The following is a 26380-nucleotide window of genomic DNA, read 5'->3' on the forward strand; positions in this document are numbered from 1 at the left end:
TGTGCTGCCTTTTCGTTGTCGGTGCTGCCAAATGTGCTGCCTTTTTTTTTTTTGATGGTGCTTCTATTTTTTTAATGTTGTTTTGACTCTAGTATTTTAGTAAATTGTTCTTGATTTGACTAGCGTATTATTCAAACCGGTTAATGTATATAAACGAGTCCTAGACAGCAGGACGCTCAGTTTGTTACTGTCGTCGACGGTGTACGGATCACCTAGTTTGTTTCTTCTGGTGCATAAGTCGCGTAATTGCCTGTTCTTGAGACTTCGATGGCATCTTTACCGACTTTAACGTCGTACTCGATGGAGGATGTACCAGCGACTACGGGAATCATGACCTCGGCGCCGACGATGTTGGAGAAGATCCCGTTGGCAACGCCTCTGATAACATTGGAGGAGACTTCGATATGTGCTGTTCCACCATCAGCTGAAGTTTCATCAGCATTGAATACTTCAATTAATGAAGAGCGTACTTCGCATCAGTGCAAATACTGTGGTGCATCATTTACTATCACCTCAAATGCTCGCAGACATGAAAGAAGCGGTTGTTCTAATATTGTTCAAAGAATACAATTTCAGTGCAATAAGTGCAATAAACTAATTTCGCGTCTCGATAGTTTACATCGTCATTATAAAAAATGCTCCGAGACGTATAATGAACATGGTTATTGATTTGACTCATGTGTTGTACCGGCTAATAAGACTATATATAAGTGCTATGAACTTCAGTCCGTCTCTGGCTGTGGTGATGAATGGATCGGATAGACATTTAAAGTCATGTAAAAGGCTTAGTCCGTACAATAAGAAGACTGTTTGAATCGAGGAATCCAAAAGGTTTTGGTAATTTGTCTGTGTATTTTTTTGTACTTGTAGTTGTGTATTGAATTTATGTAATAAATTTTTTTTAAAAGAACTTGTGGTGTTTTTATTTTCTCAAACTTAACACTTTTTTAGTATTTTTTTAAAATTAAAGTTGTTTTGTATCGGCCAGGGATCGAACCAAGGACCTTAGTCGATCCAATCAATCATTAAATGGATTACTAATTTATTTAATGAATTTTGGATTTTTTCCCGCTTTTCTAGCTACATTATTACATGATTTCAAGATGGCGGCCGAATTTCAAGATGGCGTGTGTCACAGTAATAAATGATTACTGCACTGTAGTGTGTTAGAATAAAATTATCCAGATGGAAATGTACTCTATAATACGAGTACACACACAAGATGGCATACTCCAGCAGGTGGTAGCTCCTGGTAGCATCTACTGAACGTAAAATGTCGGGTCCGTGATGGTCGACAAGGACAAAGTCAAATTTCAAGGTCAAGGGCAAATTTCAAGGTCAAGGTCAAATTTCAAGGTCAAGGTCACATTTCAAGGTCAAGGTCAAATTACAAGGTCAAGGTCAAATTTCAAGGTCAAGGTCAAATTTCAAGGTCAAGGTCAAATTTCAAGGTCAAGGTCAAATTTCAAGGTCAAGGTCAAAGTTCAAGGTCAAGGTTCAAGGTCAAGGTCAATGTTCAGTGTCAACAGTTGAGGACAAAAGTATGGTGACCAGATAATTATACTACATGTTATCGGCACACTCTAGCAGACGAAAACAAGATGGTTGTCTCCAGCGGATGAAGACAAGATGGCGGACATGATGTCATACCAGTTGACGATATATACCTTGGTATTGTTGGTGGTAGATCAGTCTAGGTAGCTTTCATGGAGGAAGGATCGACCGTTTACTCTCGCCGGGAATCGAACCAAGGACGTACATCGATATAATCAAACAGATTTCAAATACGTTAATTTTTTGATGAATTTTGGAATTTTTTTCATTAAAATCGGATAATAAATAAAGATTTTCAAGATGGCGTCCAAATTTCAAGATGGTGGACGTGACGTCATACTAGGTGACGATATATATGCTTTGAAAAAAGTGGTGGGAGTCAGTCTGCCTGCAACCACCATTGAGGAAGGAGCCTGTCGCCATTTTTAAATTTTTTGCCCTCACCGGGTTCGAACCGAGGACTCTGACCTCCGTGTCGTAAAAGTATATTTTTTATAAGTATTTTATTAAAATTTTATTATTTGAATTTTTTTATATTTTTTAAAAAAATTTCATTAAAATCGGATAATAAATAAAAAAGTTAAAAATGGCGGCCGTAACGGAAACTGCAACGGTGACGTCATAATTCAAATGGCGGAAAACACATCACCGGAAAGTTTGAGAACACACAATTACATCATCCAAAATGGCGGATCCAAGATGGCCGCCGTGATCTACTTGTCCCGTTACGTTATGTCCCGTTATACATGTGTCCCGTTACGCTGTGTCCCGTTACACTCATCCAAGATGGCCGGCGTGACGTCAGAGATGGACGTGACGTCAGAGATGTGGCTCGGCACCTCGCACCTCACCCTGGACCCTGCGCCCGGAAATACATTCGTATACTACTACTGTGTTCCAATGCCGCAGACTGTGTTTGTATTCCTCAGACTGTGTTCGTATTCCTCAGACTGTGTTCGTATTCCTCAGACTGTTTTCGTATTCCTCAGACTGTGTTCGTATTCCTCAGACTGTGTTCGTATTCCTCAGACTGTGTTCCAATGCCGCAGACTGTGTTCGTATTCCTCAGACTGTGTTCCAGTGCCGCAGACTGTGTTCGTTTTCCTCAGACTGTGTTCCAGTGCCGCAGACTGTGTTCGTATTCCTCAGACTGTGTTCGTATTCCTGAGACTGTGTTCGTATTCCTCAGACTGTGTTCGTATTCCTTAGACTGTGTTCGTATTCCTCAGACTGTGTTCCAGTGCCGCAGACTGTGTTCGTATTCCTCAGACTGTGTTCCAGTGCCGCAGACTGTGTTCGTATTCCTCATACTGTATTCGTATTCCTCAGACTGTATTCGTATTACTCAGACTGTGTTCGTATTCCTCAGACTGTATTCCAATGCCGCAGACTGTGTTCGTATTCTTCAGACTGTTTTCGTATTCCTCAGACTGTGTTCGTATTCCCTTGACTGTTTTCGTATTCCTCAGACTGTGTTCCAGTGCCGCAGACTGTGTTCGTATTCCTCATACTGTATTCGTATTCCTCATACTGTATTCGTATTCCTCATACTGTATTCGTATTCCTCATACTGTATTCGTATTCCTCAGACTGTATTCGTATTCCTCAGACTGTGTTCGTATTCCTCAGACTGTATTCCAATGCCGCAGACTGTGTTCGTATTCCTCAGACTGTGTTCGTATTCCTCAGACTGTGTTCGTATTCCTCAGACTGTGTTCCAATGCCGCAGACTGTGTGCGTGTTCCTCAGACTGTTCGTTTTCCTCAGACTGTATTCGTATGCAGCAGACAGAGTCACTCGGTTCGCTTAGTGGACGGAATTCTCTGAGCTGCGGGCAGACAGGCTTGTTTGATACGAAGCGGGGCGACATCACTCGCCATACATCACACTTATCAGGGGAATAGCTGTATAGGGCTTAGTGAGGTGATAATCTGTGTCGCAAGCACACGTGTAGTTGATACCTGGGACCTACATCGTGCCCAGGCGTGGTCACAAGGTGTGTCGCGTTCCGAACACACGCCCGAGTGCCGGCAGTACAGCTGCGAACAAGACTTTCGCAGTAATCATACTCTCGTGTTAGAGAAGCGTGCTTCTCGAGTCGGAGCTTGTTTGCTTACATTTGTATACACGTATTGAGTGAAAACCAATTGTATCCTTAAATTTAAATTTTGTTTTAGAGTACCGTTAAAAACTCGATGTAGAAAAATCCCAGATATTTATCAATTATGTAATTTTCATCACATTATTGTATTTGTCGAAGTTGAGCAGTAAAAATGTGTATACACAGCATCTCCTGAGTCTAGCTTTTAATTCTTGTTGCTCATTATTGCCAATGCTCCATGCTTTTTTAAAAAAAATGATTTTCTTAAAATTACAGGAAAGTGCTAGCAAATCATTCTCCAGAGACGTTTGATTAATAACAGAATAAAGTGAGGTAATTTACATTAAAGTGATTTTGGATGAATGTTTATTTTTTTTTCAGAGAAAAAAATATATTTCGTTACGCGCCATTAGACCGTGCAGAGCAAATTAAATAATAATTTAAGTGAGATGTAGTTAAAATGGAAAGAAATAACAACCGTTACTTCTGTCTTAATGCAATACACTACAACTTCGTAATTATAAAACGATTAGTGGAAATGTGAGCAGGTTTTGTTAAGAAAATATAGGTTTTAAAATGTAGTTTTAACTAGCGTGAACAGACTAGTATTGTTGATTGTTGATTATTACAAACATTTTCGGGCTTCCGCAGACAGGGTGGTCTCGTGTTACTTCTGCCAACGCCGTAATTTACCCTCAAATTTAAAATGAGTAAGAGCACACCAACTTTTTTCAATTTTTTAAGTGTGTGTCCGTGAATTCAATTCATACTACCGCAAAGTTTTCGCTACTTTTACGTACATTTGAAACAGTGTAACTGCTGTAAGAAATCCATGCAACGCAGTGATTTCTAGGCAGTTGGTGCACATACGTAAGCGCTAGTAGTTTACTTATACCTATAACCAGTGTTTTTAAGTTAGGCTTTTTTAAGGGCATATTCCTCGGTTTGTCGTGGTAACGACTCGGCCAAGTCGCTACCCAAGTGCGCGGAGGAAGTGCATATTGCATTATAGTTTCATTTTCTGGCAAATCTCGTATTTAAAACAGTTATTTTTAATGAAATATTTTTATTATAACATATATATTACATAACAAAATAAGTCACTTAAATGTTCCATGACACTTATTTCACTAAAACAGTGTCATTTTAAGTGATACATTATTCGCTTTTGCAGTATAATGATATGTAATATAATTACGTTTAACTATTCGGAACAAATAAAATAAATCTGTTAGGTATTTTTTATGTTTGAAAAAGTAAGTTAATGACGTCATAATGTAAAAATGAGTGATAACAGTTGCAGTATTAAATTTTAGTAAACTTTTTACAAGTTTTTTGGCATTCATGCTAAATAAACTACCTTCAATGAATTTTACATTTAAAATGATTACGTATTTGTCATTGCAATTAAGAGTTTTAATCTGAAATGCTGATTATTTTCATGGTCTTAGTGTTTTTCGGTGCTTTTTGATGCATTAACTGGAAATTTCTGTGTATTGGCGCGCTTGTTCGGTGCAGTTTCGGTTGAATCGCAGTTCGCCGGGTAATGTTGTTGTTGTTGCTATGTGTTGGTTGTTGTGTTGTGTTGCTGCAGTCCTGTTTTCGCCCCCGGCGAGTGCTTGCTGACGAGGCATGACGTGGTTCATGACGCGGTGCTGGCCTCCACAACACTTCCCAACCTTCATTGCATACTTCACTCTTACTTAAGTGTGGTTTTTTTTTACGTTTTCAACTAACGAAATAATACAGAATATGTTCATAATTTGTTAGAACTAAATCTTAATCAATCATCCAAACAAATTATTAAAAAATTATGTCTCTGTCATATCTTTTATAATGTAATTTTTTATGATTAAAAAATAATTAGCAAATTAAACGTTAAAAATATTATCCTATATTCATACGAAATATATTAACTCAAAAACTCCAGACGCTTGTCTTGTGCCTGTACCTTTAGAAGTATGTACCTAAATAGATGAACAATTTTAAATTTTACTGAGGTTAGTGTGGATTTTTTTTCTTTCAAAATCCGTCCCTATTTCTACCCCCTTAGTCCACCTTTGTCCATCAACAAAAAAAAATTCATATCTTTATTTTAATGTACCGGTCTTGAAATAATTTGTACACAAGTACGGCGGTTATCGTGTCTATGAAAAGGTGATTTAAATGTAAGTAAAACGACTGCAGTGGATACTACTTTGCTGCATGAATCTATCTAAATCCTATCTGATCTCCGTACTTATAGTAATATTCTTGTGGTGTCGGGGGTCGGTACCAAACTTGGCAGAGGCATACAAGGCGCTCTTGCGTCGGTACAGCCTGGAAGGCTCTGTGTTCTGGTGCAGCGAGACAGTTACGCCTCTTACACCACCATTAGGCGAACGCACTTGTATTCAAAAATTCTCAACGTAATACGATAATTTACGAAAAATGTTTTTTTTTTTTTACTTTGTACGCCACACTTGATTATCCAAAGACATTCACGGTATGCTGGGAAAATCTTAACAAATGCTGCACAATTTATTACTCCCATACCATATAACGTTTAGTTTTTTTTTAATTTTACTAATATTATTGTATTATTGTTACTACCGATGCCAAATTTGCAGCGTTGAATTCTAAAATATATAAATATTATTTCAGATAACTCGTGTAGCTGACTTTCTCTTAGTTTTGTGTTACCGTGTAGCTCATGCTTTCTTAGCCTTTGGCCGGTTGTTCTATGCAGCCCTTATATTAGAGGTATTGTGATCTTTGTCCGACAATGGTTCAAGGATCAAATCTGGAGCTACATGATCTTCGGTTTCATTAATGATAGTCTTTAATTACAACTGCAAATAGAGGCAAACAGGGTCGAAGAAATGCTAGGTGCGTTTTTATTGGTGGGCTGGAAAAATTTCACGGCGCTACTATAAATCGTGGCTCTGCAAGAAAATTAGTTGATGCGGTTGCCACAAGATAGCCGCTAATGTCGCTGCCTCGTACACTTTGAGCTTTCAGTGCGATTGATGAAACGAAAGTCTCAAATAAGAATTTTTTTTTAAAACTGTATTTAATATTGAAAGTAATCCTGACGAAATAAACTTTTAAAATAGGTGTATTTCTGTTTAAAGAGGTTGTAACGCTGTAAAATAACTTTTGACGTGACAACGTCTAATAAATCGATGAACGCCAGCTGCACGCACGAAAAAGGATGCCTCATTGTCCCGTTACGCTTTGTCCTGTTACGCTCATTTTACGCTTGCGCCGCATCTATCTCTCTTCCACTCGATTGGAACAACCATCGATTTGACTTTTTCGAGGCACATTAAACTTGAAACACTCCCATTCGTTTCCTACTTTTCCTATCATCGTCCTACCTATCCTTAACAGAATAACACAGATTGGAAGAAGTTAAATAGCAAACATGTATAAAAGTTATAGTTAAAATAATCTGTTCGTTAAAGTAATAAACATATTTGAATTAATGAGTGCAAATAAAAGTAAATTTATCAATTAAATTGTAGATTTCATTTCACTCCTTCTTTGTATCTATACAAAATAGTGATAATTAAATAAAAATGATTCAATTTTATTAATAAAAGTATGCAATAATTTCATCAATGTTTTGTTAAGACGTCACGTTAAACTATCGTCCGTAAATCGACTTTACAGACAACCAATTTTTTTTCTTTTCATTTTTGTAAATCGCGGAATCTTAAAATCGTTGATGATTCTCTTATGACGATAATAACCTGCATATAGATCGTACATATTCCATACACGTCTGTTCGCGCTGTGTCCTTCAGAGATCTTGGGTTATCTCGGAGTTCCCAATGATCTCAGTTCAGCGCTCGAAACACGTTGGTGCAACAGAAGAAAAAATCGCCTAGCCATGATGAAGTAGAGTTTATAAAACAAGATCACGCCTGAAACGCTAATGGTGCAGCTGGCTGTAAGAGCAGCATGTGTGGATACGTTATGGGTTGTTTTTGGCCACGCTCAGTTTATTTACGACTCCAGCTGCGCTCGTATTTTCTCAATAAAAGTTTGTTAAATAACGCGCGTGCATTAGACACCCATGGTGCCAGGCACGGGATCTGTAGTTCATGTCCCAACTTGTAGCCGCGTGTATTCGCCTGCTGTGCTGCAGAAGGAAAACTTTGTCGACTGCAGACTATATTTTACGGCATAAAATGCTATAAAATGACGTTAAAACTCGCAGCAATTAATTTTTCTGGCCGTGTTCAGTGCTGTGTAAACACAAGAATCATTGTGTTGGCCGATCATAACTTTATTTACTGGCGATATATTTCTGCTCGAACCTAATTTGTTTGTAATTTTTAAAGCTTCTAACAATAATATTTTTTTTTTGCTTGTTAAATTACAAGGATTTTACGCTAATGGAACGTGAAAGCCATAAATTTAGTCTATTAAATTATTTGTATTATCTTAGAACCAATTTCTGTGTTAGTGTACACGCCTTATTTGTATACGTGTGTACTATATGTGATTATACACTTTACTTTTTAATTTAAAATATTTTTACTATTAAAGGGGTCGTCGCCATTTATAAATACAAAATATGTATTATTTTGACTGTTTATAGTTACTTTTAGAAAACTCAACGTGTTTTGTGTTTTCTAAGCTACATAATATCCACCACAGTTGAATTTTAAAATTAATCTGCTTTGAAAGGTCTCTCTATTGTTCATTTAACCTACCCGGGAAAGTAATATTACCAGTAGAAGACTCTAAATTTTTCTGACTGCGATATCAACCGAAAATGTAGGAGAATAATTCTGTAACCTAAACATGACTGCAACTCACAAGCCTATTATAAAATCTCGTTGATTTCATGGTATACGGGGTATAGAATGATATAAGATTACTTTCATCTTTCGCTCACAAACGTTATGAGTACGACCATTAGTGAACTTTTTGATGTCCATCTTTTTAGCTCTCGGTATTTGGTAGGAGTGATTTCGTGAATGGAATGGAAGTCGTTCGGAACAGGTTTAATAAAATTCCTTATCGAAAATGAGGTCCAAAGCCAAGGTTCAGTATTTTTTCAAGTTTTTTTTTCTTTCTGCAAATTAAATGTTTCGGTAGTCGACGTGCCGTAGTAGCTCCGGCAACGATTCCTAGTGGCGGGTGCGGAAAATACGCGTGAATCATTTCCAGAAATGCAGTTGAAAACATAATTAGTGTATATAATTATCACGCTCGGTATTATTTTAAAGAATTGTACGTCGAATTTCGGGTCGGAGTTTCGTATTATAAGTGTATTTGCAACATGCGAACACATGGATTAGCTTGTTACCGTGGTTAGGTGTTGCAAATCTCTGGCGAGTATGGAAAGACTTTTTTTTAATTATAACGTGCTTTTATATATTTGTGTGACGAACTATGATGGAGCTCCGTGACGCAGTGGTAAGAGCCTGCCATTCTGTTCGTCTGTTTACCGAGGTTCCCCATAACCTCTCCAGCGGCATAACATTATAATTATTATGGAGCCAATTCTCAATACGTGTTCAGTCAGGGACGTGGGACCTGGCAGTACTTGTGTTTGTTCTCTATTGGAGAGATAACAGTAGTTGTAACAAAGTCGGGTTATATATATATACATATATAGATGAACTTCGGGTATTATGGAATATGGGGGTAATATGGAATACCCCTTTGTTTCGTAGTACAAGGGTCTTCATCTAGCGGTAACCACCTGAACTACTTCCCCATACAGGCAGTAAGCGCCGACAGACGCGCCAACAGTCAGCGGTAATGTATAGTTGTTCTATTGCAGTTTGTCTGTTTTTCATGTTTCGAAAACTTTATTAGGTATGTATTTGGAGTAATTTTTACACCACATATTTATGTATTTTATTATGCTGCTATATAGGGTTAAATAGTTAAAAGATCAATGTATAATATGATATAATAACAAATATGTAGGAGTGTGCTGTAATTTGTAAATAATGCTGCAAATGGCAAAATGGCGAGAAGGGAAATATGGAATACTATTCCATATTACCCGCAGGTATTCCATAATAGCCACTACTTTAAACAGGTATTCCGCATTACCTTGTCTTGTTCTTCCACATGACATCACGCCTCCACCTAAGAAAAAGAAGGGATCAAACAGAGGTAGAAGACCCGGAACATCAGCAGTCATCACTGGTTCTCCATTTAAAACAAGACTTGTAGAGTCCCAGGCGAAGGTATCACAGAATAAGCACCCTAGACAAGAAGCAAGCAGAACATCTATGGAAGACGATGAAAAGAATAAATGCCTGAAAGCACGCCCAATGAGCAGCAGTCACGACGATTCCATCCTTTCAGATGCCTCCTCAGTTTCTGACAGTGACAACCCCAACGGGAATGAAGACGACGACGATGCACAATGCATGTTTTGTTGTGGACATTTTTCTGAGGACACAAGAGGGGAAACAGTGCAGTCAGCGGGCTTATTTGGACACTACATCCGAAGAGGAAAGCAACAAAGCATACCTTTGCGATTTTTGCAATGACAAATATAATGATAAGTAATTGAAAACTGTTGTTCCAGACATGCACTTTGTATAATTAATTGTATAAATATAGTGATAAAAACCATTTTTTTTTGCCAATAGAAATGTTAGTGTTCCATATTACCTGCAGTATTCCATATTAACCTCCATTTACCTTTTTCGGTAAAAATTGTTTTTTTCTTTAAAGTAAAGAGTGTTGAAATCATTGTATGGTCATTACCAGCTTCACACTTTCTTATTTGTTACTGCTCTGCAACGAAACTGAGTTAAAATAAATATAAACCAAAAATATTTCGAAAAAAGTAATTGGTATTCCATAATACCCGAAGTTCCTCTCTCTCTCTCTGTCCCTCTCTCCCTCTATATATATATATTATATATATTATATATATAATATATATAATATATATATAATATATATAATATATATATAATATATTATATATATATACTAGCAAACCCGGCGAACTCCGTTTCGCCACCAAATGGCTTCGTTTTATGTAACATTTCGTTTGGTGATTAAAAGATGAAGAAAATTTTTTTTTTGTTTTATATTTGAAAAGGAAAAATTTTATTTCATTTCACAACAGTAATGAATTCATTTCGATTACAAAAATGAAGTGTTATTTAGTTGAACTTCTCTAAGTAAATGAAAGTGAATCCAAAGTAAATACTGAATCGAAGCGTTATACGTGTCCGCAAATTATCCGTTTCATTGAAGTGCTCTTTGGTAAACCACATTTTTTGTTTTTTGGTCTGACGTTAACACAAACAAAGCGGATGGTTTCCCAACTCGTGAACACGCAATGTATAACTGCCCATGTGAAAAACAATGATTTTCTAAATTTATTCCGCAAACACTAAGCGATTGGCCTTGCGACTTGTTAATTGTCATTGCGAACGCAAGGCGAACTGGAAATTGCAATCGTTTGAAGTCAAACGGAAGATCAGTCGGAATCATTGGTATTCGAGGAATACATACATTTTCACCTGCGTACTTTCCGTTAATAATGGTTGCCTCAATCAAATTCGGCATAAGTCTTTTTACCGAAAGTCGAGTACCGTTGCAAAGTCGCGGTGGATTCAAATTACGCAATATCATAATAACTGTACCAACTTTGAGTAGCAAGTTATGTGGTGGAAATCCTGGTAACTCCAGAGAGTTAAAAAACTCCGTTGGATAATTTACTACATCATCGGGATTTGTAATGGAATCAACGGATTTGTATGTCACCAAATCGCCAGAAATTTTTGATTGAATGGTGAAATTCAGTGCGTGTACATCATTATTCTTTGCGGCAAGAATTGCTCGTTGACTTAACCAAGCATAATTCTGATAATTCTCACTAATGTTTGGGAAAACATTTTCAATAAGAGCTAATTGAGAGTCTACAAATCGGCAAAAGTCGTTGGTAAGAGTAATTAATCCAGATGTCGCATCAACTGGGACTTTTCCATTTCCAACATCTAACAATTGTTTGGAAAATTGTGCAGCACTTTGATCATTTTGAAGTTGAACTATCATATTAGTGGTTAGCGATAATGTTTTTACGTTATTCCATAAAGGTGATGCCTTCAGGCAAGCATTCAATTCATCTGCAGGCGTTCCACGGGGAATTACTGGCAACGTCTGCCTGAAATCGCCTGCCAACAATATCATCAAGCCGCCAAAGATGTTGTTATTTCGCCGAAGATCCTTCAGTGTGAAGTTAAGTGCTTCAAGTGATTTCTTATGTGCCATTGTGCACTCATCCCAAACAATGAGCTTGCATTGCATCAACAATTTTCCCATTGCACTGGATCGGGAAATATTGCATGTTGGAGTATCAATTGTGTTTAAATTGAGTGGCAACTTAAGCGCAGAATGTGCAGTACGAACGCCATCTAGAAGAGTCGCCGCAATTCCAGATGATGCTAACGCCAAAGCTATGTCACATCTTGATCGAATAGTGGCCAAAATCAATGAAATGACAAATGTTTTCCCTGTTCCTCCAGGCGCGTCCAGGAAGAATAGACCACCAGTATTATTGTCCACCGCTTGCATTAATGTTTCGTATACTTGTTTTTGCTGTCCATTCAGCAACGGCACATTATTTCGAACGAATTCCTGCAATGTATCAACATTGTATTGCAGCTCTCGATTTAATTCTTGGTTGAATGCATCGTGCATCGATCGATTTGGCGCAATCATTCCTACTTCAATCAGTAGCTTGTTTGCAATAGTCAAGCATTGATCCTCAATCAGAATCAATCCTTCATTGTAGATTTCATCGGTTATGTGGATGTCAGGATTATTCGTTTCAATGCGCAAGCGATGCAAGATATCTTCACATATGTCGTCTTTGTATTTGTTCCATAACTGAATTGGTTGTGAAGGAAAACATGTGGTGATGATAATTGCGAACAGAGTTCGTATTTGGTACGCATTTGATGAAACAACTGAATCCGCAAGTGTTAAATCCCAATGAGAATCGTTCTCCAGCAAACCCAATAGTTGACATGCTTCTCGATATGTTTGGCATTGGTGGCCATTCACAGTTTTCAAATGCGCAAATGATTTTGGTCCACGTACATTTACCAACAGCAGTCGCAAATAAAAACATTCATCATTTCTAGGATGAACAGTATACATGCGACCTAGTGCATCAGTGGAAAACACCCGTGGCCAATCTGGAACTGGGGTTCCTTGTTTGCGACGTTGGAATTTCTTTGTTGATTGATTCCAAGTATAATACTTGGGCATTTCAAGGTACATCAGCGTCGCTGCGAATGGATCTACTTCACACATTGCAAAGAAGCTAGTCAATGTTGTCGATGGTGGTCTCTCAGCTCGTTGTGCCGCATTAGCCTCAGTGAAGTAAACTCTTTGGCCATTTTCCAAATGCACTGCTAAATGTACAACTGTGGGATATCTTTCATGAATTTGAAATGACAATAATCGCCACAGTGCTTCATTAGTACTGACGTATCTGCCCATTTGGAAGTTGCTGATTTCGTCATTCGCATTTTCCGACGCAATACCAAACACAGCCATGTCGCTGCCTTTTGTGACGTACTTGTACAAATATTTGATTGATTTGGCCGAATGACAACTCTCAACGTTTGCATTTGTTTCGAAAATTCGTGATAGCAGCGGGCAATATGGTACAATGAATTCATTTCCGATCTCAATCTCTTGATTTTGAACTTTAACTTTGATAGTTCGACCATTATCTTCTTTTGAACGCCGACGATAAACTGGATATCCATCGTTCCCTGTGACTGTTTCAGCAACTAACGGTTGCGGATATCGTTTTGTGCACTTTCCATCTGCCATGCAAGGCGATAATGGATTTAATGCACCGCACGGTCCATGCACCATCCGTGTCGTCACAATGTCGTGTAGATGGGGATCAATGACTGGATCAGGAATTTCAGCTGATATGATGTCATCCACTTCATTTGAATGTAATTTGTTCAGCAACCAAATTAGGATATGAGCATGCGGTAGTCCACACTTCTGCCATTCCACCGAGTACATATAACAACGCGTGTCACCAAAAACTCGATACTTAGTAAGCACATCCATCATAACCTTGAGTTTTTGCTGAAATACTCTGGCGATTATGTCATGGCGATCTTGCGGTTTTTGGCCCGGTTCCAACTCACGTTCAATTTCCGTCCACTTCGGATTGCATGTGAACGTAATAAATAAATCCGGAGTTCCATAATTTCGCACGTACGTCATAGCGTCTTGAGCGTATTCGTGCTTGTGGCGTGGGCTTCCGATATAAGATGATGGGAGAATCGTCAGACGTCCAATATTCTGAACATCACCATCTGAATGAATAGCATCACGCAAGTGTATATAGTCCTCAGATCGTAGCTTTGCCTGATTGAATCGGATGAACGCTAAACGTTCTGTCTCGACTTTGACATACATGTCGACAGCGAATTGCTGGAATAGCCGACGGCACTTCAGAATGACATTCTCCTCATGTGTACGAATCATCATACGATACGCATAGTAATTCATTGCGCTTAGATTTTTATTCGTTGATACGCCTGAAAATGCAAAATTAAATGAATTGTTAATGGAAACCAATAATAGCAATAATAGCAATAATTAATGGAAACCAATAATATCAATAATAGCAATAATTAGTGTGTGAATATTGTACCTGTAATTGGATCGACCATCTTCAACGTGATGTCGTATCCGTCTTGCCCTTGCCAATAAATGATTGGATATTGTAACGCATCGTACAAACGATGTGTCTCGTTTACACGATGCATGGTATTGCTTCTTCGCTGAACGACAATGTCTCGCGATTTAGTTGGATCGCCAACAATAATTGCAGCAACATCATTAACGGTGGGTGCATTGAATCTTCGCACATGTTCACCTGTTGGGGTACAATCCGCTCTTATGACAAATTTGTGCGTATCCGATGGCATTCGTTCCAATGCTGTTTTGAACATATTAACCACAGCATTATTAGCGTGAAAAAAATGCTTGCAACTGTTCAATAATTCGTCTCTTTAACTGTTGTGTTCCCTGTATATTGCACCGCACATTCAGCTGATCCACCATCGACGAAATGAAATATATTTGCAGAAATTGATGCGGTTCATCTGGTGTTGGCACCATTGAACCATGCAAATGATATATTTGTCCTTGTATCTGTAATTGCAAACAATCATTTGTTTAAGAATACGGTGTAACTTCTGATCGTGTGATGGTGTAGTGTGTGGTGTATATGTAGTTGTTATGTATTGCAATTCATTGTGTTGGTGTGAGTGATACTTTACCTTGCAAGTCGGCATGAAGCCGCCTTCTCGAATGATATTAGCTCCAAAGGAAGTCATGCGAAAGCAGTTATTGTATTCAAGGATGTGGTGAAGAAAATGGCTGGAATCGGGATCACTTCCATCGAACAATGGTTTCAGTGGCTGTGGTGGTGTAAGTAATGGATCCAGTTTGACTTTTCCACTTGCGCAGCACAATCCAGCCGTTGCTCTTTTGAACTTTAACGCATTACAATATCGGCATATAGTAGTCATTGGTCCAATATCTAAATTTTCATCATCACTGTAGTTCGCAGTGGGATCATATTGGAATGCCAAGCGATTGTATGATGCCAATGATCTTCGTGTGCTCACGCGTTGTCTCAATCGGGCATTTTCTCTTATTATATTTTGTCTTTCTTCGCTTAAGTTCTGTGAATACACTTGTTGCTGGCTTGCATGTCTTGTGCGGCGGCCGATGTTGGCACGTCGTCCTCTAGGCATTTTGGGCTATGGACAGAGTGGTGAATTTAACCTCAAATGCACGATCCACATAATTTACACAGTTCAACTTACGACCTTAAAGACAAATGCCTGCTGTTGAAATTGAATAAAAATTTGCACAATATACATTATATGTTTTTTTAACTTTTTTTTTCCACAATTTCACAGTAAACACAATACCGGTTTGTCACATGAAATTAACTGAGCAGAGAACAATGAGTAGTTGATTTGATGGTTTCCAATTGAAATGTTAGGAAACGAATAACTTATTTTTTTTTCTTTTTTTTCACAATTTCACAGTAAACACAATACCGGTTTGTCACATGAAATTAACTGAGCAGAGAACAATGAGTAGTTGATTTGATGGTTTCCAATTGAAATGTTAGGAAACGAATAACTTATTTTTTTCTTTTTTTTCACAATTTCACAGTGAACACAATACCGGTTTGTCACATGAAATTAACTGAGCAGAGAACAATAAGTAGCTGTCAAACAATGTATCACGCACCGGCGCCATCTACTTAAAATGTTGGTTTGTCCTGAATTTTTCCTGAATTTTCTTTGCTATAAACCTCACGGAGCCCGAGACCTTTCCAACGACTGCAAAACCGTGGAAATCGCTTCGTGCATTCTGGAGTTATAGCGTCAGGAAGGAAAACCCGACTTATTTTTATATAGTAGATATATATATATATATATATATATATATTTGCTATTCCAGGCGGACAGTTGGTGAGGTGACAGTGTTGTAACCAGCATGTTTGTTCTGTGTTTCAGGCGGCCAGTTGGTGAGCTGACAGTGTTGTAACCAGCATGTTTGTTCTGTGTTTCAGGCGGCCAGTTGGTGAGCTGACAGTGTTGTAACCAGCATGTTTGTTCTGTGTTTCAGGCGGCCAGTTGGTGAGGTGGCAGTGTTGTAACCAGCATGTTTGTTCTGTGTTTCAGGCGGGCAATGGGGTGCTTCGGGAGCAAGGACAAGCTGTCCAAGGAAGATATGGACTTCCTCAAGTCACACACCAGATATGACGAAGCGTCCATTAAGGAGTGGTACAAGGGATTTAAGGTAAGCCGCTTTCCATCGCTATTCCAGCGTCTTGACAATCCTCGTACATTTTCTGTATATTCAGAAAGTACAACTCCTGCATCGTGGTTGCAACTGCTAACGATTTGTTTTGTATTCATTCTTAAAATATAATATGCGTGTTTGGTGTCCTTGGGTAAACCTTTTTATATTTCGTACATGTACTTATTTTTGTATAGTTGGCGGATGTATCATATGGTTTCCCCTGTGCAGGAGATTAAAACAATGGGACGTTCAAACATTCTGGCTTGTACTAGAACTCTATCTTTGCTCAACAATGAGAAGTTCACAAGCTAGCAGAATGTTTGAATTTTTTTTTTTTCGTTTTTATTTTTAATTTTTTATTAATTTTTTTTATTTTTTGTATTTTTATGATATCAAAGAAAACTTGTGGCGGTTTTCTCCGTGTGCTCCTGATTATTCTTGCCAATATTATGATGGTTTTCTTCGTGTGCTCCTGATTATTCTTATCAATATTTTGATGGTTAATCCGTGTGCTTGCAATCATACCTGCGGTTTCGGTCAAAGGTCAAGGTCACACCCATCCAAGATGGCCGCCGTGACGTCACAATCCAAGATGGCGGACCGTGAGAAATCTGAGAAGCACTAGCAGGAAGGACGAACTTTTTTTCTCCTTGGATACTATCGAAGCCAACCTCCCTTTGCGATCGATAGTGCGCGTTCCGCATCCCACATTAATGAAATAGATATTATTTACCTGCAAGCAACACGTGGCGACATCTGTTGACGACAGCCAGAACTACTTGCATCAATTTGCTTTGCATTAGATAACTTAACTCTCGCTGATGAAATATTTCAAAAACTCTATTTAAGAAATGGTTCCAATTGGAGAAAACTGACAGTTTGTATCTAACATTAGTCACAGAAGCTACCATGGATCGTGGTTTTTTATCTGCAGCTGAATCGGAAGGAAGCCGCTGTAGATACTGTGGCAAGGATTTTGCCATGAGAAGGCATGCTAGACGTCATGAGAAGAATGATTGTGCTAGAAACCCACTACGCAACATGTTAAGCTGTAATCGTTGTAGCAGGTTGTTAACACGCATTGACAGCTTAAAAAGACATGGAAGAACATGTAAAGTCAAGACTACTTACGGCATAGAGGACACCGATGGATCCACTAGACTAAAGAAGAGTGATCTGCATTACGACAATAATTTTCCTTGCCCTAAGCGTGATGGTATTAGCTCACCCGATCGTGAGGAAGAACATAAATTGAAGGAAGCTAATGGCTTCGGGAAGACTGAAACTAATGGAAGTATCAACACCGTGAAAAGTGAGAATACATTCAAGCCTATATTCAGTAGATCCTCCATTCTTTGTAAAAATGATGGACCCCTAAAAAGGAAGCATGAAGACGATGAAGACACTTCGACATCATCGATAGCGAATTCATACGGTAATCTGGGTGAAGAGGATGTCTTCTACAGTGATTGTTACAGTGACTCTGAGGCTGTTGACAAAGGCATAGACTGTGATGAAGCACCTAGAGCTGACAAGATCGAAGAATGTGGCGATGTCCTGAGACCGAAACGATAGAAACGTCGTGTTATAATAAATCTGATAATGCTTATTATGATCACTGGGACGATTGTGATATTAACAGTATTTATAATAAACAAGCAAGTAAGATGGTTGTAGAAGAGATTGATTACACATCATGGAAAGATCCAAACATATTGGTTGACCGGCTAAGACTTCTACATGGCTCGCTTTGTGCAGGAAACTATTCGTGCATCAAAGAAATATCCTTCATACTCAAAGAACTGAGGACAGCTGGCTACATACAATAATGGCTTCTTTTACTTGTATTTGTGTAATGTTGAGAAGTAATAAAATATTGAAAGTAAAAATTTAGTGTTTTTATTTCTTGTATTCTGATTTCCAACTAAGCCTGTGTGTTTCCGCTACTGTATTTGTGATAATTCCGTTTCCTGTGTGTACTGTGTGTATACGTTTCGTTTCCTGTGTGTACTGTGTGTACGTTCCGTTTCCTGTGTGTACGTTCTGTTTCCTGTGTGTACGTTTCGTTTCCTGTGTGTACTGTGTGTACGTTCTGTTTCCTGTGCGACTGTGTGTACGTTCCGTTTCCTGTGTGTACTGTGTGTACGTTTCGTTTCCTGTCTGTACTGTGTGTACGTTTCGTTTCCTGTGTGTACTGTGTGTACGTTCCGTTTTCTGTGTGTACGTTCCGTTTCCTGTGTGTGTACTGTGTGTACGTTCCGTTTCCTGTGTGTACTGTGTGTACATTCAGTTTCCTGTGTGTACTGTGTGTATACGTTCCGTTTCCTGTGTGTACTGTGTGTACGTTCCGTTTACTGTGTGTACGTTCCGTTTCCTGTGTGTACTGTGTGTACGTTCCGTTTCCTGTGTGTACTGTGTGATCATTACATTTATTGCATGTAAATTGCATGTATTGTGCGTACATTGCGTAAATTACGTGTTGGAGCTGATGGAGCGCTTGCAGCGCTTGCAGCTAATGGTCAATTGAAGCATAGGAGCAAAATGTAGATGGATCTGACGACGTGAATTGTAGCTCTTGGAGCCTGGCGTATATTGGAGAGATCGAATTTTCTTTCCGATCAAATGATCCTCTTTTTTAATTTGTAGATTTGACTCTAGTATTATTGTAAATGGTTCTTGATTTGACTAGCGTATTATTCCATACGGTGCATGTATATAAGCGAGTCCTAGACAGTAGGTCGCTTAGTTTGTTACTGACGTCGGCGATGTAAGGATCGTCTAGTTTGTTTCTTCTGGTGCATAAGTCGTGTCAATTAGCTGTTCTTGAGACCTCGATGACATCTTTACCGTCTTTAACGTCGAACTCGATGGAGGTTGTACCGTCGACTACGGGAACCTTGACGACAGCTACGACGGAGAAGGAGCAGATTCCGTTGACAACCACGGCGACAACACTGGAGGAGACTTCATCAGACGCGATACCACCAGCAGAAGAGACTTTAATGCCGGTAGTGCTTGCTGTGCAGGAAAACTCGACGAACTTCGTTTCGCCCTCGATGGAGGCTTCAATGGATGCCGAATCGACAACAACTAACGAACATCGGTGCTGTTACTGTGACAAGATTTTCTCAATCAGCAGCAATGCTCGACGACACGAGAGGAGCGAATGTGCCAAGAACCTTTATCGTAAAATGTTTGTTTGTGAGAAATGTCATAAGCAGTTTGCCAGAAAAGATAATATGAAAACGCACATGAAGGCATGCAAAGGTCCTGCTGTGCGGCAGAAAGTAAAGGTTTCGGCGCAACAACGATGCATCGATGTGCATAAGAGTATGCCTGGAAATGGTACTACTGTTGCAACGTCTGTATCTGGATCAGGTCTGAAAGGCTCGTCTTCATCACCACGGTATCCTTGCAGCTACTGTGATACGTCGTTCGCATTTTCCCATGATGCACGAAGACATGAGCGGAGCAAATGCACGAAGAATCCTTCTCGAATGAAGTTTCGCTGTGATGAGTGCCTTAAATGGTTTACTCGAATTGACAGTTTGCGACATCATGCGAAAAAATGTAAAGGTGGAGTCTGTGCTCCTGCTGAACTACCTGTCAACATTTCGACTCCTCGCTTTAGATTGGAGACTCGTGAGCGTACAAGCAAAAAAACAGATGTGCAGAAACCGATTGCTATGACGTCTGGACATGTAACTAAACCTAAGACTGTGTTCGGTGCATTACAAGTAAACGATAATGGATTCTACTTGGCGAAGTCTGCATTTCGTGGAACGTTGAAAGACTATTATTATCTAAATACGTTCGGTGAGTCGAAGGACATTTGTACTTTTCTTGATGATATTAGACAGAACATAATCAATCAGCTTACTGATGACGTAGCGACAAACGGACCTTTGAAATATAACTTGTGGTTGGACTGTCTATATGGAAAGCCGTATCCGTTAGATGACAAAGTGAAGAAGTGTGCATTCAAGACATCGGCTGCAGTAATTTACAGTTCTGACGATGTGAAGCAAACTGTTAAAAACGGAATCCAGAAACTCTGTCAAGAAGAGGAGAACTATGTCTGTAAAGGTTCTGGCTGGACTCTGTCTAGTATAAACCAATTGGAGCTAAGAATTGGTCATTTCACACCGCTGCGGAACTAAATGATTGTAAATTTGCTGGCTTTCGTAAGTGATCCTGTAGTAGAATAGAAATTATGTAATAAATATTATGTTTGTGAAAGAACTTGTGGTGTTTAATTCCTCGAACCTGTTACTATTATGTTAAATTGTTATTTTTTTTCATCGTCCAGAATCGTACCAAGGACCCAAGTCGATCTAATTAATCAGTACATTGATTGGAAATTTATTTAATGATTTCTGAACTTTTTCCCGAATCTCTAGCATTAAAATTATGAATTACCAATATGTTGGTGTTGATGGGTTATAGGATGATGATGACAGTAGAGGTTTTAATGTCTCTTTAAGAATGTTGAACATGGAATAATGAAATGATTATTTTTTTACATCAAATTAAACATTATTGCATCGATCGGGTATCGAACCAAGGACTGAAACTGATCGAATCAATCTGTAAATTAATGAGTGATTTATTTAATGAATTTTGGAATTTTTCCCGAATTTCTAGCTAAATAATTACACGATTCCAAGATGGCGGCCAAATGACAAGATGGCGGGTGACACAGCAATAATAAATGATTACTGCACTCTAGCGGATAAGAATTAAACTAACATGGTGTCAGCGCACTCTCGCTGACGATAACAAGATGATGATGGCTACCAGCAGACGAAGACAAGATGGCGGACATGACATCATACTAGTTGACCTTGTTATTGGTGGTGGTAGGTTAGTCTGTAGGTGACTTCCGTGGTGGAAGGAGCCTGTCGCCATTTTAAGTTTTTTTTTGACCTCGTCTGGTTCGAACCGAGGACTCCGAACTCCGTGTCTAAAAAGTATATATTTTATAAAAAATATATTAAAATTTTATTAATTTAATTTTTTTTATAAATTTTAAAATTGTTTTCATTAAAATCGGATAATAAATAAAAAAGTTAAAGATGGCGGGCGTAACGGAAATTGCAACGGTGACGTCATAATCCTATAAATGGCTTAACGTTGGCTTGAGTTAAGGATGCTTAAGCCAGTTTTAGGAATTTTCAGCCGCTGGGATTTTTAAGGAATAAAACGGGAAATTTTCCCTCGAAACGGGAATTTTTCCCTCGAAAACGGGAAATTTTTTCTTAAAACGGGAAATTTTGAGTTATTTTGAGTCATTTTTGAGGAATTTTGAGGAATTTTTGCCGTCGTGACGTCACAATCCAAGATGGCTGACACCGCCACCACACACCACAGCCTGACGCCTGTCCCAGGTGCCCCATTCCTATACTACTGACGTTCAGAATCATAGCGGGCACCGAACATCCAGAACCTCATAGCAGGTGAAGGTGAAATGTTTCAAACATTTTGTTACGACCCGAAAAAAGTAATTTTATTTAGTATGTGCTTCTAATTTTATGTCCTAATACATTTCAGTTATATTGAAGTAAACTTTCTAATCACAATTTATAAATTAATCAACACAAAATGAAATTAAATGTGTCCATATATTGTGGCTAGTCAACTAAATAATTGCTGTGATATGGTAATAATTATATCAGCGCTAAAAACATTTCTGAGTTACGAAATAACAATGTTATAAAACGAACGAAATTTTCGGTTTCTAATACGATTAAATAAAAACCATAACACTATCGTTTTGTATTAAAAATGAAGATTATTTAACCTGTTAACGTGATACCCGACTTTGTTGTTTACCAAATTCGTGTCTGTCTTGAATCTCAAACCACATTACTTGACACTAGCATATTCTGGTTCACGCGAGGTAAACTAGCCTTGAAAACTTCTGGCTTTTCTCACCAGAGATGCTGCTGACTTGCAGGAGGGCGTAATGCAAACATTGGCTGAACACTTAAGGCGTCGGAGTTATGTCCACGTGATACAGATCACTGTGCTGTTTTAAATGGGCTAAAGTAAACAAACAATGAAGAAAGCGAATAGCTACTGAGGAATAGTTAAACTGTCGTTCGTGAATATGTCAAGTTATTGATTCGTTACATTTTGGTTAATAATCTACAAATTCATTATCCACGCAATAAAATAAAAATAAAAAACTTCACGGAGGTGAAAAAGAGCGCAACCTCGAAACTGTGACAGCTCTACGTCAAAATACACCGTAAATTATCGAAGCCGTTTCTTAAAAAAACCGCTCAACTCTAACTGCGCTACTTAGAAGGGGGAGGGGGGTTGTAAGGTTTGGCAGAAATGGTGCTAGGAAGTGAAGTGGGCCGTTATGCCACCCAGCGCCTAGGATTTACCAACTGACACACTTAACTTTGTGATCAATAAAGTGGGTCGTGCGGGGGGAGTGGAATCAAACCCTTGCAGTCATGAATAAGTAACGAATAAGTGATCACTTCCCACAGTTTCGGCGGTGCCCTCACATCAAGTCGACACCTTCATCGATCGAGCTCACATTCAGTTGGATACCGATTTTGACTTGTCTATTTTCCGTTATTCAGTTTTTTTTATTAATTCTCCACTATTTCAAATATTCTATACCCTTTTGAGGGGCCAAATTAAAAAAAAGGTAAAAAAAAAATGTGATCTTGTCTTTCAGTGATTGCCAGTAATGTGTAAACATCTAACCTCGGTAATGAGCAAATTGATGTGTTCTCATGTTGCAAATAAACGTACAATACGAAACTCGGGCACTAAATTTAATGTATGAGTTCTTTGAAATAATGTCGAGCGTAATAAAGTTACAAAAATCACACTTAGTTTCCTCACCGCCGCTAGAATTCGTTGCCGGAGCAGATACGGTGACTGCCGAATCATTTGAATTCCACACCGAAATTGTAAACTATTTAATGAAACGGCTCCGATAAAAGCGAAAAAGACTTTAAAAAATATTAAAACCTGGCATTGAACTTGATTTTCGACTAGGAATTTTATCTCTATCCCTCTATACCTTTCTTTTTACCTCTACCTCTCTATGTCTATATCTTCCCATCTATATCTTCATCTTTACAAAACAGAAGACAAACATACAAATATTCATTTATATATATATGTATTTTTACGTATATATGTTTTTTATCAGTCTGTTTTTCCTGTCGCACATTAAAACATGCGCGTATTCGAATGCGAAATTTTAAATCAATCGGTGAAGAAATTTCGGAGATATATCCTATTTTTTAACGAACGAATATTGACGACTTTATTTATGGAGATAATCAGGTGTGTTGAAGTGCAACGTGGAGGTGGCGAGGTAGGAACAGCATGCCATCTGCCGACCACAGTTCAGGAGTCGCTACCGAGTGTTCGCGGCGACAGCTGTGTCGTGACGGGGAGTGTGATCAGCTGTTCGCCTCGACGACACCCGCAACTGCGCAAGTCAAGTCTCTGTAACTTGAGTTACTTTAGCACCTCGTTTCACTTCCCGCAGTTTTGCCGTGTAGTCATCGTCACGATCGTACGCACGCCAGTATTGAATTCAAAGATTTTTTTAAAATTAAACTTGAGATATAGTTACATGTATCTTAACTAAATAAGTACCTCAGAGCATAAGACACTATGTCAAATTAAAAAAAAAAAACATGTTTCAAGAAAGCAGTTATAGAATTATTTTTAATAGTGTTTCATTTAAATACGCAACTATTCTCTACCCAAAATACGTGTATTGTTTTTTACATATCATAAATCTTATTTTATGATTATTTATTATTTATTATTCAATGCTTACATATATTTTATTATTAATTTATGGTTAAAATTGCATTTTGCACATAAGTGAACATAGTGTCTTATGCCTCCGAGGTACATATATATGTTGTTTCCGAATATGTACCTCCTTAAAGAACCATTTAACATAAAGGTTTTTTGAAAACAGCATCTGAAAGGATGTCGCCATTATTGTTGGCCTTCCGAATACTTTTAAATATCTTTTCAAAATAATCTACACGCAGCCTTACGTTAAATATGAGTCGTTACTGCCCTTTCACGCATTCTTGGGGATTTGAAGGGTTGTGGTGTGAACCTTTAGTGAAGATTTACTGTAGTATGTTGGTTATCTAGCCAACTGCTGCATATAGCTTTTAATGAATGTCTATTTCTGTCAGATATTTGACTTTAATATTTTAAAATTGCGAATTTCCAAAAAAATGTGTGTGAAAAATTGTAAACGCTAAAAATTTTACTGGTGCGTTAGCGTAGAAATAATTCGGATATCCTTTAACGTCTAGATTATTGCTCAATGCAGCCTTCGGTATTTATTCCGTATCACGTGTCCAAGTTTAGCCCTTGATCCTGATGGCATGATCCTGAATATATTGATACAGCAGTTCATGATGCTTGCTATTTTAATTTAGTACGTTAAGATCCTGGACGTAACAAAAACTGAAGTATCACAATTCAAACAAATAATATCAGGTCTTGTGGAAATTTTTTTGTTCGTACTTGACTTGCTGTCATAATTAATTGTACATCACAATTTTTTGTTATGTCTAGGATCTTTCGCCGTATTAAATTAAAACAGGAATAATCATGCTTCACAGGATCAATGTAAACAGGATCAATACAAACAGGATCAATGTAAACAGGATGAAGGGATAAACTTGGACACTTCATACGGAACCTTTACCCAATCACAAATAGGCATATGTGTCTGGAATAAAACGAGTCCATCTCTGCTAGCTACCATTGGGCGTAAGTTCCTCGCTCTCCCCGACTCTCCCCGATCATGCCCCAGTAGCTGCATCCCGACCAATACGTCCACACTTAATCTCGTCCAACCAGCATGAAGCATGGGGGAGAAACTCCAGTTACCGAGACCTAGGTTCTTGAAGTAGTTTAGGGCCCACCCGCTAGATGTCAGCTCTCATATAGTCTACTGATAACATAGCTACATATTGAGAGAAGTATTGCATAAGCTATCATCACGCAAACAAACCAGTAAAAATTAATCCACACTAAGTATTTTGGTGGCCACATATTTTGTGGTGTGGCATACCATAAATTTTGCATCGTCTGCTAATTTATATAGAACATGATTTTTTTTTAACTTACAAAACAGCAGTAAGTGTTTCTCGTACAGTTGATAATTCTTTTATTGATCAATCGTCAAGTAGTTAAAATAACATTGTAAACCTAACACTTTGGATTTGAACCCTCGTCCGAGTTTTTTCTTCTTTGCTGGTAGTTATGGGCCCACCCAACAGATAGCGTCACATGGTCTCAGTTCCCACTGCATGAGTCCAGTATCTTGTGTATCTGCCTCCTTGTTCTGTGGCACGAAGTCCCGCTCGCTCTTCGTCCTCCAGGGAGTCAGTGCGCATGCGCCTGCTGTGACGTCACTCACTGGCGCGCATTTCGAAACGTAACGTCCTTTCCGCAGTAGATTTGCAAACACGTGAAGACTGGGTGAACCAAGCAAACACATCCTCGCCGCTCCCTTCCTTTCGCCAAGCATACAATAAAAAAAAGCTTGTTTTTTGTTGTTGTTTTGTTTTTTGAATGTAAAATAAGTGCTTTTTAAAATTCACACATTCCACTTCAGTTGATTCGGCGATATCCGTATGAAATGTGTTTTTTTTTGGTTGAAATGAAAGTAAATAACACAGTTGATTAAATGTTTATTAAAACTTCCTGCAGTACCAGTGTGTGCATAAACATATACATACACGCACACATATACGAGACGTGTTGTTTTAAAAGTGTAGTTTTGAAATAAAAAGAACAATTTAGACTTTTCTCAACAATATTCATTTTAAAACTTAGCCTATTTTTCTACATACGGTCCACCAATAT

General features: G+C 38.4%; 2 protein-coding genes across 9 annotated transcripts in view; both read left to right on the top strand.

Annotated features, from left to right (window-relative positions):
- LOC134538507 (neurocalcin homolog) overlaps positions 1-26380 on the top strand; it is a 586036-nt gene that overhangs the window by 372252 nt on the left and 187404 nt on the right. The window lies entirely within an intron of this gene.
- Positions 1-26380, top strand: part of LOC134538505 (neuronal calcium sensor 2) — a 560474-nt gene that overhangs the window by 372065 nt on the left and 162029 nt on the right. For all 8 annotated transcript variants that reach the window (XM_063379883.1, XM_063379884.1, XM_063379885.1 and 5 more), the window contains one exon: positions 16378-16495. In XM_063379883.1, coding sequence (XP_063235953.1) covers positions 16378-16495 — 118 coding nt within the window. The remainder of the gene's footprint in view (positions 1-16377; positions 16496-26380) is intronic.

Source organism: Bacillus rossius, chromosome 13 (genome assembly GCF_032445375.1).
Source record: "Bacillus rossius redtenbacheri isolate Brsri chromosome 13, Brsri_v3, whole genome shotgun sequence".
Lineage (NCBI taxonomy): Eukaryota > Metazoa > Arthropoda > Insecta > Phasmatodea > Bacillidae > Bacillus > Bacillus rossius.